Genomic DNA, 20354 nt, shown 5'->3' with positions numbered 1-20354 from the left:
ATTGTGAGAGCCAGGATCTTTCGCTGGTGGCTCTGCAGGCGGCTGGGGCCGGTGCTGCTAAACCAGCCACCGCAGGGGCTGCCAGTCGAGGCTTCCCAAGGTGACAGCATGGCGTGTTCACCGCTGCGAGCTCCAGCAGCTCCTGCTGCTTGCCCTTCTGCTGGGATTACCCAAATCCCAAAAGAAATCCTGCTTCCTGCATTGCGGGAGGAATGTGAAAGCACAAGGCTAACAGAGAGTTTGTGGCACAGGCGTCGCGGTGCGTGTCGTAGGAGGGCCTGCGAAAGAGCAATCTGCTAGCGTTCCTGCAAGAGTTTACATTTCCTGCTGCTTCTATTTCTTGTTATAACTTCTCCCCAGCATTGTTCTTTGGTCTTCATTTAAGGCCTTAGATGGTAAAAACATGAATACCGAAGTGAATGGGAATATTCGCATCAATTTCAGCAACAACTAAGAAGATGTGACCGCTGCATCACAAGACGTGAAGGGCTTTCCAGCAGGGATTTATCTGATAAGCGAACCACCTAAACCCCGCTCATTCGTTATCTGGGGCTGAGGTCTGCTGGCGTGCAGCAGAATCCGCTCCAGATCTGATGCATTACCTGAAGAGTGTTTGTATAAAACTTTGGCAGCGAATCTAGTTTAGAAAGTTGATCCCAAAGGATTAATTACAAAAATTTAAAAAAGGGAACGCAGCAACTGAGAAACTGCCCCTCTGTCTGGTAAGGAAAAGAATTATTTTATTCTTTCCAATGCAGTGGTATGTTTTTTCAAACTTTAATTACATACTATTTTATGGTTTTAGAAGTGCAAGTTGAAAATACATATATTTTAGCTCAAAGAAGCGTGCCTTTGCAGAAATCTCCCTTGCCTCTCGGTCACAGCGGTACCTGGATGGTATGTCTCGCACTTCAGCTCTAAAGAACGTGCCCCGCAGCTTCACCCGGCCACAGCCACGGCGACATTCCAAAGTGCCACCCAACGTTTGTCAGCAGCACAGCAACAGCGACCGGGGCAGCGCGAAGCAAAGACAGGTTACCCTCGGCCTCTCAGAAATACTTCTGCAGTTTCTTTTGCCTCGAAAAGTCTCAACTACTTTTGTTTTGTGTGAATTTTTATTGAGTCGGGTTTTGGAAGCAACTGAAAGGCAGGGATTTTCTGATTTAGTTTGCCAAGATTTGTGAAAGAGTAATTTTCCACCAGCGTTAACCCTTCTGGCCTGGAACTGTGCCAGGTTTAAATTAAAATTCTTTCATTTGAATGACAAATTCACAGGTTCATAATAATTTTCCATGATTTTACGTTGCTTTACGAATAGAACTATGTTTTCTTCTAGAAGTACATATAAGAGAAACACATGAAAAATAAATTCTGCTTGCTGTGTGTTGCTCATTATGGAAACAGGCATCTAGGCTGTTCTTTGCCTGACGTCTCTGAGTGGTGTGAGATCAGGAAGTGTAACTGCAACTAATTATTAAAAATGTCTTGGAACAGGAACGCTCAAATGTAAACATTAAAACATTAAAGAGTAATATCAGGTTTAACAGGATTATTTTTTTTTAAACAACTTTCTAGTCACATTTGCTTCTTGATAATTAACATGAAAACATCTTACATTCTAAAGTTGTGATTTATTTTTCATGTTGTGCTGCTTGTTTATTTCTCAGCTCAGACGGCAGAACATGATTAATTGTACTGGCTTGTTAAGATTTTTAGTTCTACGTTTTAGTTCCCAAGCCTGCTACTGCACCAGTTCAGCTGGGATGGTCGGGAAGGAGGGTTTTCAACCATCACAAACCCTTTTTGCTCTGTCTCTCTCGAGTTTACGAGAAGATTTTGTCAGTAACAGGGGCCTTGATCCGCCGGCGCGAGGCAGAGCTTTACCCCTGCTTTTACCCATCGCTGCGGAGTCGGTCGAGCGTCCTGAGCCTCTGCCCTTGCAGACACCCCCCCGAGCAGCAACAATGTTTTGTAGAAACTTTAGAGCCAAAAACTGGGCAAACGGGCAATTTCCTCTCCCCTGAGCCCTTTGAGCTTCGGGCCTGAAGGGTTCAACCGGGCTTTGAAACCCCAAAATTGGCTACAGTTCCATTTCAGCTGTCTCCAGGGTCTGCCAGCTCTTGGGAGCTGCCGCGGGGGGAGCCCCAGGTGAGCGGTGGGTTGTGATGACGGTGAACTCGGGGCCTGGTGCTGGATTAGGCCCCCCGGGGACGGCTCACGTCGTGCTCTCGCCATCACCAGCGTGGGGTGATTCGCTCGAGCCATCGCTGTGACCGACAACAGAACGGCCAGAGATGGCCATGGGCAGCCTGGGGCCGTGGGGCAACTATAATTAAAGCCTTTGATTTAAGTAAATGTCACAATTTACTCTTTATATATATATTTTAAAAAAAAACCCTAACCAAAAAATGAAGCTGCTTCCCTTTCTGAGTTACCAAATTACTAGCTGAAGAGAATGTCTTTTAAGCACAGTTGTGGTGCCTGGGAAGTGCTGTGGAATACCGTCAGAGTTCATCTTAGGGACTTCATCTAAAACGTATCTTTAGCTGCTGGCAGAGCCGCGGTTTTAGACTACTCTAGTTCAAGACTGGAAAGAACTACAGTCTCCGCGTTTCTAACCCATCTCGGTCAGCTCCTCTTCCTTTTTGCGGCCTTATTTTCAAATGTAAGTATTTCCAACACAAGAAACTTGCTCTGGAACACAATTTCAGGCGCAGAGACCTTGATCCTCTCCGCAGGAGCCCGGCAGGGGCAGCCGCAGGCTGGGGCCGGGGCGGCAGCAGTTGCCGGAGGGGTCGGGATGAGGATGGGGATCGGGGATGGCGCAGACGCCGTCGATGCGGCACACGACGGCAAGCCCCGTCTGTGGCCTCTGGATGGGAGCACGACGTGCTGAGCTGGTGCCTTCTGAGCGAGTGGTCGTAAGGCGCAGCTTGAAATACAGCACAAACCATCTGGAAAATCCCAAAACCAAAACAAAACCCAAGAAATGAGAAATGGTTAATGCTGCGTCTTTCTTTCCTGTGTTTGAGTGTCTTTGTTTTCCTTTCCAATAACTGCAGCATGGAATTATGGTCACAGTACCAACCTTAAATTTGATTTGTTTCCCGTGCTGTTGTCATTCTGTTATAAATGCAATGCTATTTTAATTTTTTTTCTTAAACCGGAGGAGATTTTTCTATTTTTATCCCTGTAAAATGTAGTTGCTTCTTCTCTAAATGAAGCTGCTGGGAAGAAACATAGGTCATTCATTCCACTGCGACCTATAGGCAGTGACATGCGGCTTCCTCTGTCCTTTATTTCCAGCGCAAGCAGGGCTGTCACCAGGCTGTCCCTGTTCTCGTCCTGTCATATGACAACTCGGGTGACATGGAGCTGACTGATACTGGATGTAGCAAGATGGAAGCTGGGTTTGTGTACAAATGAAAATCCCCTGAACCTACTGAGATGCCTGACGGTGTCCCTCTACAGCAGGTGTCTCCTTGCCATGTTTTCTTCAGCCTGGTGATCCGTTAGACCTGCTCCGTGCTCCTGGCTCCGTCAGTAAGGGTGACGCGTCCAACCGCAGCTGCTCCCTGGTGGAGGCGATCTGGCGTCGTCTCCATTTCTAACCTTGCAGCCTGGAAGCAAAAAGATTGTCAAAACCATGTGGATGGAAGTGTTAGAAATATCCTGGTGGCCTTGTCCTAGTGGAATCACACAGCCATTCTGGAGCAAGTGCGGACGCTTTGAAAGGGCTCGTGTAACTTTTCAAATCTATTTTAAAATGATGGAAATGCTAACGGGAAGAGATTCCGCAATGTGTCTTGGAGATGGAATGTTCTGTTTTCACTTGGCTGTCGTAAGATCCTTGCGGCAGGGCCCCTGACACATCCTGGTGTGCTCCCCAGCTCTCTCGGGTGGGCGTTTGCTGCAGGAAACGCGCAGAAGGGCAGTAAAATACCCCGGGCAGGGCAGCGCCTCTGGGGATACAGGCTCTCTGGTTCTCGGGGGCACCACGGGTGGTGGTGCTTTGCCTCCGGGCGTACCTGGCGCTCTGGAGCCTCTGGTGGCTCCTTGCGCCGTGGGGCTGGTGGACGTTACAGAGGGCTGAAGCCCCGTGTCTCGTTTCCGGGCAGAGCTGTGAAACCTCGTCATTCCTCCTGCCTCCCAGGGCGGCTCGGTCTATAGCGCAGCACTGGCGATGGGGAGTTTTTGAAGGGTAATGGGAGAAGATAAAAAAAGAGAGCTTGGCCCAGATACGCTGCTACTCCATCTTCCAGAGAATTAAATCCCATCCTATTTATAAGAATTTTTAATTTCTCAGAGAGAAGAATGAAGGTTTTCACCCTACTTTTGCAGCTGGGAAAAATGTGACAGATTAAGAAATTAAGGTTCATTTAAAAAAAAAAAGGGCGGGGGGGAGGCTGCGATGTAGTCAGCAGTCTGATACTAATGGATAGAGTGCGTGTTGCCAGAATTTGGAAGTTCAGTCTAACCTTTGGGATCTAATCCATAACTCTTATTTAGGTAATTAGTTCTTTTACTTCAGCGTTGCCAAATCCCAGCATTCAGAATTACATGAGCTGGTAAAATATTGCAAGCGGCTAAGAAATATGGGGACTGGAGGTGTATTTTGCCTTTTCTTAAAAAAAATAATCTTTGGCTTTGAGTCAAAACACTTTCAAAATTTACTTTGCGACCAGAAGGCATACAAGGATCTATTATATTTTTGAAAGGAAAATTATGTTTTTTAAATAACGGCGTGACTCCAGAAGGTGGGACATCAGAATTCAGCAAGGCCGATCTGGCGTGGCTTGCACAAACGCCTGTGGCTTTACCACGAGAGCCTTCGTACGTGACTCACAACTGGCACGTCCGTCCAGGAGGGTTTTCAGTCCCGTCGTTCCGCATGCGAGAGTAGCTGCTGCGGTGCCCTATGGATATAGGCTTTCTTTTCCTTTGGCGGTGTATAAAGGCCTGGCTCGTATCCACGTGCATGCCTGCACTGAATGGTACTTTCTGTGCCAGCGTGGCCTCAACAAGAGTTGAGTTATTTGAGTTTGTTAACTGAAGAAAAGTTGGACACGGAGAAGGGGGGGTTAGTGCTGTACAAAAGTACAGGAGACTCGGAGGAAATGTGTTCCTTTTGCTTTGCTTTGGCCTTCAAGTATGTTATTAAGGGCCGCTACCTGTTGCCTCTAAATTATTCCACTGTAGATAGACTCAGAGCATATTTTTTCCCTCCAGTGAAGCAAATACTTGGCTTCAGCTAAACCTTGTGGAACATCTACCATTGCCCTTGTCAACCTTCACGGCGTTTGTTTTTAAGCAAATTAGGATCAGAGTTGGGTAATGCGGCTCTGCCCTGTTCCCTGCCCCGAGAGTACAAAGCCTTAGCTCTAATATTCAGGTGCAACTCTGACATTGGCCGTAACAGGAGGGCTGAAATTAGGATTAAATAGGTCTGAAACAGTCCTTCTGGTTTTAAATGTCAGTATAGGAGATGCCACCTTTGCATGTTGATCTGGTAGCACTGATATTAACTAACATGTTAATTACATTGACACTGGAAGCATGTTTTAGAATTTTCAGGGAACCTGAAGCTGGGATGAAAAGACCCTTTTGTGCAAAGGTGCCTATTCTGATAATTAAAGGAGATTAAATGGTGATGTAGCTTCCTTTCTGCTCTATGGCTGGTCTTGCTGCCTCCGACGATCCCTGTTTTCCAGGGATAGTCTCTAATTTGATTCCAGCAGCTTTCAGTCCCTAATTACCATTGTTCAGCCACCAGCTGTTCCAGCGGTGGATTTATTTATCGCTTTGGCTTCTGCAGGAGCCTGGTGCGGAGGAGCAGAAGCCGCTGCGAGCCCCTGGCCGGGCCGTGCAGGCGGTGCCGGTGGTTCAGCGCCGGGAGGGCTGGGCTGGCGCCCCTTGGAGACAGCCACCGCCGGGAGGGCACAGCCTCCTGCCCCTCTGGGGGCTCCAGGGGGGAAAAGTCCTCGCGCTCAGGTAAGGTTGGTTTACACCTGCCTAGCTAGGACTCTTTCTTATAAGACTTGATGCCTTAATATATTTATTAATACATTAATTTCTTGGAAAAGGCAGAAAGAGGGACCAGATCCTAGCATAACAAGTCTGGGAGGCTCTCCTCCTTCCCAGGGTTTTGACGGAGGTCAGCAGCCTGGCTGCCTGTTCAAAAACTGAACATTGAAAGCTGGGTACTTCCCATTTACTAGCAATAAATGGAGGTGAAAGCCATGCCGTATCACGCTGTGAAGCCCCAGGTTTTGTTGCAGAACGTGGTGGATGCCAGGTATTGCACACCTGGTGTTCATCTTGGTAATGAGTAATTTATCCAGACGGGTTTGTGGGCAGGTGAATGGATTTAAGAAATGAGGCCAGTTGTACTTGGGGCTGCGTCTGTGTGAGATGGAAAAGGGAGGAGACTGTGCTGGAAGCCCTTCGTTCTGTGGGGCTGGTGCACCAGGGATGGCATCCGTCCCCCCGGGAGCGCGCAGTAAGCGAGGGGAGCGTTTGTGTCTTGTTGTCCCCCCGCGATGCGCGGGGCCGATCGGGGGGGACAGTGCCGGGGGTGGCGGCTGGGGGCCGCCGCCGACACTCGTTTCGCTCAGTGACATTTTCCCTCTTTGTCTCTGTAACGCGGCGGGGCGGGACGGGGAGCGTGGGAACCCCGGCGGCGCCGCGGGGGGTGTCCCCGGAGGGGGGGTATCTGTGCGTCCCCCTCCCCGGCCGCGGGGCCGGGCAGCGGGAGAGAGGGGCCGGGGGAGGCTGAGCGCCGGCCCGCTCCGCTCGCCACCCCCCGGCCTCGCCAGCCCCGCAGCCCGGGCGGCCGCCGCTCCCCGGCGCGCCGGGCGTGGCCGCGGCACAGCCCGCTCCGCCGGGGCCGCCCCCGCAGCCCGCCGGGACCCGGCCAACCCCCGGGACCGAGCCGCCGCCTCCTCCCCGGGACGCGGCGGAGGGGAGAGCCCTGCGCGGCGCCGCTGCCGGGTGGGAGCCGGCGGGGCTGGTCCCTCTGCCGGCGGCGCGGCCGGGGCTCCCGGCTCCCTGGCTGGGCTCCGCTGGCGGCTGCGGAGGGGCCGGCGGGGAGGCGGCCGGGGCGTCGGCGGAGGAGCGGGGCTGCGGGGGCTGCCGGGGCGGGCGGCGGGGCTGCGCCCATGCCCGCGGAACTCGCGCAGGTTCGCGCCCAAGTTGCGCGGGGCGCTGTCGGGGCCGCTCACCGCGGGCGGTAGCCGGGGACGGAGAGCAAAAGCCGAGCGGCTCCTTCCGACAGCGTGAGAGCGGCTCCGCTTTTGTCTCTGTTGCGTTAACTGGTGAAACACCCCAAAAAGCAAGGTATTGTCTTCTCTGACCTTTTCGTCCTGCTCTAGGCATCTAGGGAGCTCCTCGACATGAGCGGCTAGCAATAGTGCTTTTATAAAAGAAAGCTTTGCTATTGTGCTGGTGTTTAACGTTTGCTTTTCCCGTACAGTGTTCCGTGGCTTGCTCTTTGATTGTGTTGCTGAACGTACCAGGGAAGTAACTTCAGTTTTTCACTCTCAGTCTTACCTTAGACAAAAAAGCTCTCTCGGCTGTTATCTTAATAATTATAATGGACTTACAGCTTTGTGCAAAAAGACTTTAAATGTTATTCTTTACCTTGGAGCGTCATTGGGCGCTGCAGAGTAAGGCTGTTGCAGGCTAGATCTCAATAACTGGAGAGCACGTAGAGTCTGCGATGTGGAGGTGCTCTCTGTGTTAACCTCCTTCCTCCACCTTGTGAGCCTCCGGAAACCCTCTGCGTTCAGGTGGTGGCAGGGCAGAGCTGCTCCTCAAACTAGGATGGGTGCTGCATTTTCAGCCCTCCTTTTCATTCTCTGGCGGTTTAACTTAAAACAGAGTATTTCAGGGTAAGAAAATGGAACAGTGATACGTGACTGATAACACAGCGATGCGTTTGTGCGGGTTCAGGGCACTGGAATTGTCAGAGGTGGTGCAGTTCGGTGTGATCGTGCTGTGTTCAGCTTGTCCATCCTGGTACCAGGAGGCTGAATGATTTCCCGATGCAAACAGAACGGTGGCTCCGGGGGGGACAGTGTCCCTTTGGGCTGTTGTCTGTCTGTGGGCAGCCCCTGGTGGGGGACGAGCCCTGCTGTGGCCCGGGGTGTCACGCTGCGCGAGGGCTCCTGGGGGAGGGAGGGGGGGACGTTCTCGGTGTGGTCCTGCTCCTGCTGCCCGGCCGGAGTCCCTGTCCCATCCCACCCAACAGGTTGTTGACTTTTAGATAGATGGATATCGTTAGCAGCTCTGTGGGATTTTGGTTTGGAGTGTTTTTTTGTTGGTTTTTTTTTTTTTTTTTTCCAAAACCCCCCGGGGGTAAGGAGCAGAATGCTGGCTGTAGGAGAGGGGTGGTTAGTGTCTCGGCCTGTGCAGTAGAGCTGGGTTCTGCTCCTCTGGGTTTTCTGGTCTGCTAGGGAGAAAAGCTTTGAGGGAGAGTGGAAGATTATAGTTAATGACTTTAGGTCATGTACTTCAGTTAACTTATGCATTATTCTTCTGTATCAAAACAAAAAACCCCCATGGTTTTAATTTCCATGCTGCCTGTCACAGGTGAGGGTCAGGCAGAGCTGTGCTGCTCCGGCTTTTCTGGTGGAGCGAGGGCTCTTGATTTGCCCTGGGCTCTTTGCGGAACTGATCAGGCTGATGCCACAAGAGTGTATTGGAGAATGCGTTACTTAATGAAAGGCAGTAGTTTTAAACCGTGAGTTGTCAGAGAAATTTATTGTGCAGTTACAGGGCCTTTAGTAAGTAATCTTTTAGCTTTAATGATCACAATTAAGTAAAACTAAGCCAAATGGATAAATGACTTGGAGGTGAGTAGCAAGTCTACCCAATCCATGCAGACAAAAGTGGGAGAGGTACTAGAAGGGACTTCTGCCACGTTAACTAGAGACCTAATGCGTTTAGAGACTCCTCACATTAAAATCTGAGTAAAGACAGTTATAAAATCGTAATTAAAATGAACCAAGAGTAACTTTTAACTGTCCTTCTGGGTTCTGCTGGGAGCAGTCATGCTTCCTGAAGTGCTGAGCCACAAAAGCACCGCTGTGCCTGGGAGCACAAGTGCTAAAACCTGTTTTTGTGGCCAAGAGTGTGCAGGGCAGGTGTCACCTTCTTGGGGTTCTCCCTTGGCCGTTCCCGTCCCGCCGGTGGGGGATGGAGCCTGCGGGGGTCTACGCTGGGTATCTGCGGTTGACGTTGTGCAGTGGCCTGAATGCAGGTGTGGAGTTCATGAAATTCAGAAGGATCTTCAAGTCTGGAACTGTTAAAATATGTGCGGTCACTGGATGACGTACAGCTTTGATCTGGATCTGAAACCCTGAGCGCTGGCTTGCCTCAGGGCCATGAAGTTGTGAAGGGGAAAGGAGTCACTTAAAATGACTTTTGCCAAAAACTCTTCAGTTCTGTGTTATTCCTGCTTCAGAAAATACTTCTCTAACATTCCTAATTCAGGCACCGAGCTCAGTAAGGCTGTCCTTCCTCAGCGCTTGGTCGCAGAAGCATTTCTCTGGAGGATGATACTGATCATAGAATCTTCGTGGTTGGAAAGGACCTTTGAGATCATCGAGCGATGTGGAAGAGTTTGAAATCTTAGACGTGGCGGGATGAAAAGGTGGTTAATGCGTTGGGGGTCTGTACCGGCAATGGAAATCTCCTGGAAGCAAGGTGCGTGGAGCTGCAGCAGGCAAAAGCATCATCGAGTTTGAGGCCGGGATGGACGGGGCTTGGAGCAGCCTGGGCTGGAGGGAGGTGTCCCTGCCCAGGGCAGGGGTGGCACTGGGTGGCCTTTAAGGTCCCTTCAACCCAAACCGTTCTGTGATTCTGTGGCTTTCCAAACAACTGGGCAAACCGTACTAGAAAAAAAACAAGTACGAAGGGAGCTTAATTTTTAACGTGGATCTCCATATGGATTCACACGCGGATTCTCACATACAACGGGCTGCCCGGTGTGCGTATGGGCCTGGCACAGCTCCAGGGTGCTCAGCTGCCTTGGAGTGAAGAGATGCCGCAGTCTACAATGTCGACTCCCCCCTGCTCCCCAAAGTAAACCCTGTGCCAGCAGTTGTGCCCTCTGTGGCAGAGCGGGGCACAGGGGATGCGTTTCGTGACTCAGGTACCGAGATGCTGAACTGGGTGGTGGCACACGGTCCCTTCTGCCAGCTCCGCTGCAGAGGCAGCAGTTCCCTGCGGGATGGGGGACGTGGTAACTCTTCAGGCAGTTACTGCCTAACTCGGGTGCGTAACTTTGGAACTTTGTTGTGGAGAAGTGGCTTTACCTCTCGATGGAGGGGTTTGCACGAGGGGTCCTTCCCCGTGGCTGGGATGCGCTGGGGCTGCAGCAGGAGCGCGGGGAGAATCGGCCTGGCTGCTTTTTTTGCTTAAGTTACACTGCAGTTACTAAAAGTAAATACTTATTTTTTTTTTAAATGTATGTACACTCAAGGTCTTTTATAATGTAGAAGTGCTCATTATGGAAAATAAACCAGGGAGGAACAAAGTGGTAAGGTTAGGATAGCGGAGGTGACGTTTAGTTTATGTTCAAAGGTTTTGTTTCTGGTGAGAAATGGAATGTAGGATTTGCCTGTAGGTTTTCTCTGGGTTTGTTTTTCCTTTTAAGGAAGAAGGGCACCTGATGGTTCCTCCCTGTGTCCCAACCTTGGAATAAATAGCAAGAGGAGAGGTTTAAGAGTGAAAGGAGTCCCTGGTATAAATCTTGAGACTAGAGAGAGAGTATTTCCAGTTCTGGGATAAAAGTAAAGCTGAAACTCAAAACTTTGATAGCTTTAAGTTTCTCGGTGTCCTTTGTGTCTCGCGCGTCTCATCAGGTGGCAGCCAGGCATTGGCCTGTCCGTGTGCCAAAGCTGAGAACAGCTCTGACTGTCCCTGGGAGCAGCTTCCTGAGCCTGCAGGGGCTGGAATCTCACTTTCTCCAAGGAATCGTAGTCTTTTGTACCTGCGAATGGGCAGGCCAGATCCATTCTGCCTTACGAAGGGATGGTGATTCCGCAGGCTGAGTGCTCCCTGTGTGCTGCAGTAATGGGAAAATCCATTACTTTGGTGGTTCTCTGCCTCTTTGATGAATCGAGCCCACACCTGCTTATGGCAGGAAACTGAAACGCCCGAGTCTTCCCTTTTGGCTAAGCCCATACAGCTCTGCTCAGCATCACAACACTTCAGCCTTCAAAAAACAAAGTGAAAACTGTTCTAAGTAAACCTGAAGAATTTTTATGCTTGGGAGTTTCTGCCTCCATAAGCTAAATTGCTTGGCACAGCTCTGAACTTTTATTTTTAGTAAAACTTTCACAGCCAGACTATTGTAATGTTCGGAGAAAGAGCTATTCCTGAAAGCCTGAAATGAAACCAGGATGTGAGGGCGTATTTTTGTACCACAGAGAATGTATTTTCGTGTGTGTGTGTGTATATATGGAGGAGATGAGATGATGGTTTTAATTTAAGTAGCGTTACTCTGGAGCTCTGTGTAGTGTAACACTGATCAGAGTCATCCCGAACATTCAGAAGACTTTTCAACTTACAAACTTGTAGTTCATTAAGGAGCTGCTAAAGGATAATAAAAGCACAATTTGTTTATGGACGGTAGAGCCCTGAGATGTAAAGGGTTCCTGTGTTGCCATCAGGATTATTCTGCTGTTTGACTTGTAAACTCTTTCAAATTACTGCAGCAGGTTTTGCATGTGAAGCTGTTTGCATCCCCCCCTTTTCAGAATGTGGTTCTCAGGCGAATTCAGCGTTAGGGCAGTAAAGGCCCCCTGGGCTTCGGGCAGGGCAGCAGGTGCGGTGCCTGGTCGGGTTTGTGACGCGTTTAACAAAGGGATCATAGAATCTTCATGGTTGGAAAGGACCTTTGAGATCATCGAGTCCAACCATACACACGCACACACAAAAAAAAACCACCCAAAAAAACCCACCACAAACAAAACAACCTACAACCTCTGTCACTAGAGCATGCCCTGAAGTGCCAACTCTAGACGTTTCTTAAACACCTCTAGGGATGGCGACTCAACCACCTCCCTGGGCAGCTGTTCCAGTGCGCTGGAATCTACCAGCGGTTACAGCAGAACATTGCACGGAGACGGCGGAGCTTTCCAGATCTCAGTGAGATGGAGTCTAGTACAGGCTCTTGAGAGTGTGGTACGTTCCAAGCAGCTGGGGAGGAAGGTTTGCTGAGGAAGCCAGTACGTAAGGTTATTGTACTTCCTACAGCACTGTCTTACAGTAATGCACTCCAAGTTATTTTGGTTTGGATATTCAAAATGACTTATTTGTAAAACAGATTATGTGGGTGGCTGGATTTCTCTATCCACATCTTCCTGAATCCATGTTAATCACTGCTAAACCAGACCATAACTCTTTAATTGAAACGGCGTCTAGAAGCTGTTCCCTGGCACCGCCGTCTCGCGTTGGCATCGCCTCTGTGGAGCGACTGCTCTGGTCCTGCATCAGCCCAGGCGGAGGTTCTCCCCAGCACGGTGTCTCTCCCAGTCACCTTGCTGACTTGTGGTCCTCTTTTGTCCTTCTTAAACCTTCTTCCTAATGGCGGCAGTGGTGGCCGGAGTAATTCTCCTATTGTTCATATACATTAAATTAGGAGGAATGCATTGGCATTTAAACTTATTCCAGCAGGTGCTTTATGTTACTGGCCTCAGTTACGTTGGTTATCGGCTCCTCTGTAAGACCAGCAATATGTTCTGGGAGACCAGTGCTGCCCGGCTGGGCTGTCCTGGTGATCTCTCTGCCGTTCCGAGTCTCTGGTGAATCCTGGATATGGGTTCCACTAGCTTAAGAGCGCAGCTCTCCATAGATCACTTCTTATGACGCTCTAATGAGGGAACGGTTATAAATACTCTTTCCCTGGGTTGTAAAAGATTTCAGCTTAAATGCCAGATGCTGTGAAAGTGAAGAGTGACTTTGTAGATTTTATTTATAAAGTACGTGTTGATGCTGCTTACTATTGTCAAATGTAACTCTGGCTGCTTTCACAGCACCTGCCTGTGAGATGTCCCCTTGTCCCCTTCAACTCCTGCATTGCTGACACCTTTTCTTTTTTCTTTCTTTTTTTAAAAAAAAAAGGTAACTAATGATTCTGAGAGTTGACTTTAATGAAAAGAGAGTGGTTATTTCTGTGCTGGTAACTTCAAAAAGTATATGTTTTCATTACTTCCCCTGAGTGCTGCTTGGCGTGTTCATGACGATGCCATGGTTGTCTTCTGTTGAGCTGGTGATACTTTGAATTGGCTGCTGTGCTGGAAAAGAAATTCTTTACCATCTGGTTACTTTTTGCCTTTTTTTTTTTCTTCTTTTTTTCTTGTTGATCTTATAAATACACTGGTATCTTGATACCTGAGGAGAAGTGGTCTTCATATCGTGTGAGGGTTATGTGATGCTTGAATGGTTGTGAAAGAGGTGGTTGGGCTTGTGGGTTTGGTTGCTGAGGTGTTTCCCTCTGGGTGTTCTCACCTGTTGCTCGTTTGGGTAAAGATGGGGAGCAGGTGGAAGCCCCTCCTGAAGCAGCACTTGATGACCCCGTTCCCAGCTGGTGCGAGATTGTGACCTTCTCGCCTTGCTGGGGCATCAGAAGGGCAGTACTTAAATATTGCCAGAACAGAAGGATGCAAGGCGTGCACGGCCCTGGTTCACGCGTGCGTTGAAACCTACGCTGCCTTGGTGAGGACTTCAGAAGCGCTTTGCCGAATTTCGGTGCTGTTACAGATGAACCCTGTGGCTGGTTTGCAAGGAGGAGGGGGGGCAAAGTTCTGCCGTCCTGCCTGGGAAGGGGCAGCGAGTGGGGCCGGGGGGGTGGGAGCCGACACCGGGGGGAGCACCGCTGGCTGGGGGAGTGAAGGACACTGCTTTCTGGGTGAAATGTCAATGAATCAGTTCCATGGAAAGCCTGTCCTTGCCTTCTAGCACTGGCAGGCAAGTTGGTAGATATTTAATAAAATATATGGGAACTCTCTGAAGTCTGCTGGTTCCGCACTGGTTCACCCCGCGGGATGGTGGTGTCCCCGCAGCGAGAGTCGGAGCCTGATGCCGCAGCTCCCGTCCTCTGCCCACCCCCGGCTTTTCTATAACCTTATCATACGTTGTGGTTCTTCATTCTCCTCTTTGCCCGGAAGGAATGGACTGTGGTATGTTTACAAGCGTTTTAAAAAATGGTATTTCTCACATTAGCATATGTAGATGTTGAGTAGATGTATGTAAATGTATGCTAGACGAGGAACACTTCACATTTGTCCTTAGCAATTTTGTCTCATCTGGGTCGTTCTTTCTCTTTCTACCATGACATGTTGTTTTATTACCTGAGGTTAGAATGCATCTTGGTCACGGCGACACATTTATCTTGTATTTTATGATGTGATCTTATCACATCGCATTTCTTTTCTCTTTCCTATTCAGCTTTTCATCCTTCAGTGACAGTGGTGACACCAGCCAGTGGCACAGCAATACCAGGGCTATGTACGAGTGCGGACCCTTGGCAATTTCTAAGGCTAATGCTTTGCTTCTAAGGTACAATATTCGTTTTAGCAGGTTATTTCTGGAGGGAAGAGCCATTTGTAATTACATCAAAACCAGCAGCCATCAATCATTTTAGATGCGGGAGACGGCAAAAAAGCCTTCCCTGGATAACGCTGAGGAAATCTGAAGCAAACAGAAGGTGACACAACACCCTCCTCTCCTGGCTGCGGCGGCGCAAGGAGGGGCCAAGATGTGCTAATTCATTATTTGTGTAACGGCGACAGACAGGCCTTTGTATTTGTAGCTGTTTCTGTGTTTTAACATAGAAAAATAGGTATTTTCCATCAACTCTGTGAGACTGTGGAGTGAGAACGTGGTTGAGTTCCATTGTTAAAAATGTTCTGGTTCCTTTTAATATGGTGGTTTTAAAAGTGTATTCTTTCCTACCGTTTCCTCAAGGGCCAAATCTTCAAAAGAGAAAGCCGCAGCTATCTGGGCAACCAAAACGAGGGACCGGCTTTCAGACCTCTCCAGCTGGTACACACCAACTGCAAATGTGATTAGAGATGGATTAACGAGTGCTGCGTCACCCACTGAAGGATTTTGACAATCTGGCTGCTGGTCTTGGTGTGTCAGTAGGAACTGAAACATCTGCCTGCGAGTCGCTTTAAATCCAGTGTGACACACTGTTAATCAGTAGCTTTTTCTGCTTCTTGGTTTTGGAGACTCCAGTCAGAATCATCTTTGTGTTTCAGTTACATGGGATCAATTTATTTTTCTATTTCTTTCTTCCCCAAAGCTGACACTTCAAAATTTCAGCATAACAGTGCCAACACAAACTTCTCAACACTCGAATAAAATGTGATTTTCTTCCTTTGCCGCCTGTAGGAAGAGGCGTAGCAAATATTGTGGAACACCCATCCCGGGCTTGGCTGGATTCCAGAGACTTTCCGGAAAGAGACGGGGGTGCCACCGGCCTCTGCCGTGGGGGTGAGGATGGGGGGGGACGAGCCGCATCCCGGCTGACGTGCTGCAAATGCACTGCCGGCGGAGGGGTGTTCCCAGGGTTGTTGCTCTCTGAATTTTCTTGTGTTCAAAGACACTTGGCCGCGGGACGAGATGTGGATACTGTTTTGGCAACTGGAGTCACAGAAATATTTACGAAGGCTGTTGGGTTCTTCTCCCGTGCTCTTATCCCTCCTTCCTGTATTTAAAATTCCCTGAAGTGTTTTGTTTTATTCTTCTAAAAGATCCACGTTTTTCTTTTAAAGGCACAGGGAGAATTAGCATTCTCCTGGGTGTAAATTATAGATAAATGCTTTTTAAAGATGGGTGGGGTGAGGGATACACCACCTTCTCCCTTGGGCAGAATAAACTAAATGCTGGCCCCGGCGACTGTGGAGGACAAACTTCTCAAAATCCTTGTGGAGTCTGAATGGTTGTAACAAGGGACCGAAGCGCACTGTTCAGTGCACGTCTCAATGGCTTTCTGCTCGCCGAAATTCTGGATTCGGTTCTGATGGGGGTCATGGTCACTGAGAGCTGGTTTGCCTTTCTGGCGTCTTGCTAATTCTGGTGGCAGCACCGTCACCGTCTGGCCGCTGGGCTCCGGGCAGGGACAGGACTCTGCAAAGTGTCTTTGGATTTGGTGGAGAGTTGGAGGAGAGAGGCGGCTGCCGTGAGCTGATCGATCGCATCGGAAGCGAAAGGGTTAAGAATGGAAATCTGATTGCACAGCTGAAATCTCAATTTGAACTTGCGGTCTCTTGAGAGAAGATGCCATTCAGCACCGTTGCACAGAGTTATTTCATTCTTAATTTTAATTGACATGTCCCAGAATGCACCTTCTCTGCCGGCCCCTTCCAGCACGGGCTGTTTGTGAGCCGGCGTGTCTCTCGGTGGGTGACTTCTGTGTTTTAAATTCAGGGCATCAGTAATTCCCCTTTTGATACCCGCGTCCTTTCTGCCTGCCTTACTCGCTCAATAGCTTTATGAAATTTGAATGAATCTCTCCCCGAGTAAGATGTCGGTCACCTCCTGGGATTTCAGCCTCCTGACCTGACCCAGCTCCTTCCCCCCGCGCCGGGTGCCCGTTGAGCAGGTAGGGGCGATGCTGTCCTGGGAGCGCGGCCCCCGTGCCGGGGTGTCCTGGGCACCTTCACTGGCAGAAGAGTCATTCTCTTATTCATGGTTGTAAAAATGGCATCAATATTTCAACTTTATGGGGGGGTGGTGGAAAACCTCAAGCCAAAACTTGTAGTATAACATCAGTTTTTCATTCCTCTTCTGGGTTTAATTCGAATCCAGTTATTTATAAACCCAGCAATCGCGGCAGAACTTGCAGCTTCATCCTGCAGTACTTGTGAGGAGTAGAGATATCTGCCTAAAACATTTTTTAATATTTTATGTCTCCAGTATTGGTTGCATTTTGGGGATAAAACAGTATGATTGTCCAGTATGAGGATTATCCCAGGACTTAATTAACTTTCTTATAGCTTTTGTCTCTGTTTTGTATACGATGGGCATCAGTTTAAAGAAACACTTTTCAAATGGCGAAGAGCCTAAATGCATACAATAGTTGCAAATACAGTGGAAAACTTGTGCTTCTGGAAATCGTGTTTTAATTCGTTTCCAGTCTGTAGGTGAGGAGAGCTGCGGGCAGACCTGAGCACTGGAAGTGTCCTCGCAGCGTAGACTTTGCCACTCCGGCTTCTAAAGGGGAGGGTTAGTGTTACAGGTTGAAATGCCTTGAAAAATACAAATTTCCAGAGTAGAATTTGTTTCTAGTTATATTTTTGTATTTTCTGTTGTTTATCATCTCTTTCTTCATAGCTGCTCTAGCTGGTACGGTGTTTTTCTGGCACGCGAGGTGCAGTAGCTGTGACTCTGGAGAACAGAGTCCGCGTTGTCTCTTGGACCTTTGAGTAACATCAGCTCCGTCCCAGAAACCTCGTAGTGTTTGGGTGGTGGTGGTGATGATGACGGTGAGATTTACTGCGTCTGTACAAGAATGTTTCAGTTTAAGAAGGGCCACTCTCGGGCTTAAAGACAATAATTGAACTCCTCTCAAGGCTTTGGCTTTTTCAGATTAAAAAAACTGTTCACCTTTTCCGCCACGTCTTCCCGTGAATCGTCATCTGTCACATGCCTATACCTGGAATGTCTTCTCCATGCAAGCCTTCTGCTGCTGGCTGGTTGGTAACCAGGTGGATTGTTCTTGTGGTGTGCTGTGTGAGCTCCTGCAGAACTTGCTTTTGCCCGATTTCAGCCTGTTTAGCATAGGAGCAAGGCGTGCAAATAATGACTGTCTCTCACCGGCTGTTTCTTAGTAGAAATTATCACTGCCGGCTTAGTTCTTCAGGGGCTTTTCTGGGCTGAGGTGCGGAGCGGGGGGGACCCTGCCGAGGCGTTGGCCATGGGTCAGCTCGTGAACGGCAACAGGGACCTGGCGAAGTGTGAGATCCAGAAGAAGAGAAACTAAATTTACTTCTGTTACCCAGGCTTCTTTTTTTGGTATTCTACGTCCTCTCAAAAAAAGCTTCTTTGTTTGAATTTTAAGCAGGTGAATTAAAAATACCGCGATTCAGTGCGTTTATCGTCCTGGGGAGCTGCCCGCCTGCCTTAGCTGGGGTGGGGGCCCTGTCAATCATTAAAGCACGGAGTTGTTCGGCTGGTGCAGAGCACGGCCCACGGAGCCGCTGGCTGGGGGCACGCGCGAGAGCTTTGTTCTCAGCAGAATCGTTCCTCCTGTGTATGTTTCCCCGAGAACTTAAAGGTTTCCGAGTCTATGAGTGTGTACCTGTGTCTGTTTCTAAACTAGAACGTGTACAATATTACAAATACACTTTACAGGGGCTGTACCGTAAATACTTGGAATGTGTCCCTGTGTGTATGTTGTTTTATTTCTTCCTTTAACTAACTTTCTTTCCTCCCTCCCCCACAGAAACCCATATGCTGAAGGTCTGGGGAAAAAAAAGTTGTTTCTATGCAGCCCATTGTTCAGTCAAAGTGCGTATTATCAATGGTCATATGCTTTGCTTAAATATTTTATAAGATCAGGGTATAGTACGCTAACCCTGCCTTCTTTCTGTTGTCTGATTGTGCATTTCCACTTACACCTCGTTAGTAATCTAGACAGGCTTGAATTGTGTCAGCTTTTAGCAGATATTTGATTTCTGACAGTGCTGTAATCTCAGAGTTCCCTTCCGTTGTGCTCAAATGACAGCTTTCAGGAGTAAGAAACTTTTTTTCCCCCCCCACCTCGTGTTCTGGCTGTGTGACGCTGAAGTGACCTGTGGTGTGAAGCAGGGTGTCCGTGCCGGCAGGGGACAACGCGAAGGCAGGGTGTAGACGCTGGGCCAGCGCGAGCCCCGCTGCCGCTGGGCCAGGAGCACATCCCACAGCCAGTGTCTGGTGGGAACGTGTCAGGAGCGTGACCAGGGAGCTGGGCTCCAACCCTCAACAGCAGCAAAAGAATCCAAAAGAAAGGTGGTAAGAAACCAGGGAGGGGGATGGAGCTTTGGCCGCCGTTGCCGTCTGAGCGGGGCAGAGTCCTGAGTGATGGCGCTTGGAGGTGACGGCTCCACCCTCCGCAGCTCCGTCCCCTTTGCCCAGGGACGGGGAAGCGGCTCGGGGGCCACTTTCCTCCCTGAAAAGATGGTGGTTTCTCTTCCACCAAGGACTTCCGTACAGCCGCTGTTCTGAGCAAAGGGGGTTGGCAGGTAGTGTGCTCAAACAGCCCTCCTGCTCTGTTCCGAGGAGTCGGGAGCACTGCCCCTGCCGGGATCAGGCCACAGAGTAGGAGAGCAAAGAAATGCCAAGGAAAAGTAAGGAGCTGTCGGAATGCGTCTTCTCCTGGCTCTGGGTGGAGAAAGGTCTCTGCTTTCTTCTCCCCGCGGCGGGCGCACCAGCGCACGGTCACAGCTGCTCCTGTGGTCTTCTGGTCCGACAGCGCCAAGGAAGAACTTGGTCGCTCTGCAGAGGGTCTGCTTTGGGCTCTTCCCCTCAAGTTTCCAGTCAGGTATTGACAGAAACGTACAGGAGCTTTGTCGCTGTTCTCATAGAAACAGGTCTGGACCATCTGCAGGCTCAGGAGACCTTATGGCTCCTGAGTACAGCTCCTCGGTGGCTGAAGTTGTGAGCAACAGTGATTATCACTGACTGTTGTTTTTTGTTTGATTTTTTGTTTTTTTTAATTAAGTTTTGTTCTTGTTTGTGCTGATGAAGAGCTGCTGCTTGTTACTGCGTTAGGGCTGTTACCCTGAGGACAAGTGAAGCGGCTTCTTGTTCGGGTTCAAGCTCCGGAGTTTCACTGTCCGGAGATGTTGGTTTCTGCCTCTTGCCCATCCCGGCAGATTCCGTGGAACCGGGGTTTTGATTCTTCGCTTAGGCAAAGTCCTTCTAGGAGCATCATTATCTCTGAAGGCAGTTTAATTTACAGGAAATGCATTCGGCTTCTTGCAGTGTGTGCATCAAGAAAATTTGAGTAGATAATTAATCTGAGGAACTGGAAATTAATTGGGAGGGAAATTGTTGCTTTAAAGATGTGCTGAATAATCACCATTTTACTATATTTAGCTGTCTGTTGAAGTAATATGAGCTGTAGAGAAGATAAACCTCTGTAGCCTGGTGCTCCTTGTTTTGGAGGGACAAGGCAAACAGCCAGACTTGTCTTCCGTGGGCTCCCTGGCCTCGTGTGAGCGCGGGAAGCTGGCTGTCCGCCGACGGGGAAGTTTGGGAGCTACTGGGTGCCTGGCGTGTTGTAATGTGCTTTTGAAAACTTCAGCTTTCTTCATAGTTTCCCAGAGCTGGAAGCCATCCACAGGAGTATGTAAGGAGTT

At 49.3% G+C, this 20354-nt stretch overlaps 1 protein-coding gene across 10 annotated transcripts in view; it reads left to right on the top strand.

Annotated features, from left to right (window-relative positions):
• Positions 1–20354, top strand: part of ARVCF (ARVCF delta catenin family member) — a 273582-nt gene that overhangs the window by 117514 nt on the left and 135714 nt on the right. The window contains exon 1 of one of the 10 annotated variants that reach the window (XM_063350848.1): positions 6979–7178. The exons of 8 other annotated variants lie outside the window; for them this stretch is intronic. In XM_063350848.1, the coding sequence (XP_063206918.1) occupies positions 7158–7178 (21 nt within the window). In that variant the 5' untranslated portion in view covers positions 6979–7157. Of the gene's footprint in view, positions 1–6978; positions 7179–7221; positions 7336–20354 lie in introns of those variants that run through there. One more of the 10 variants, XM_063350853.1, reaches the window with a different exon arrangement.

This window comes from Chroicocephalus ridibundus, chromosome 13 (assembly GCF_963924245.1).
Source record: "Chroicocephalus ridibundus chromosome 13, bChrRid1.1, whole genome shotgun sequence".
Classification (NCBI taxonomy): domain Eukaryota; kingdom Metazoa; phylum Chordata; class Aves; order Charadriiformes; family Laridae; genus Chroicocephalus; species Chroicocephalus ridibundus.
This window is presented reverse-complemented; position numbering and strand designations above follow the sequence as displayed.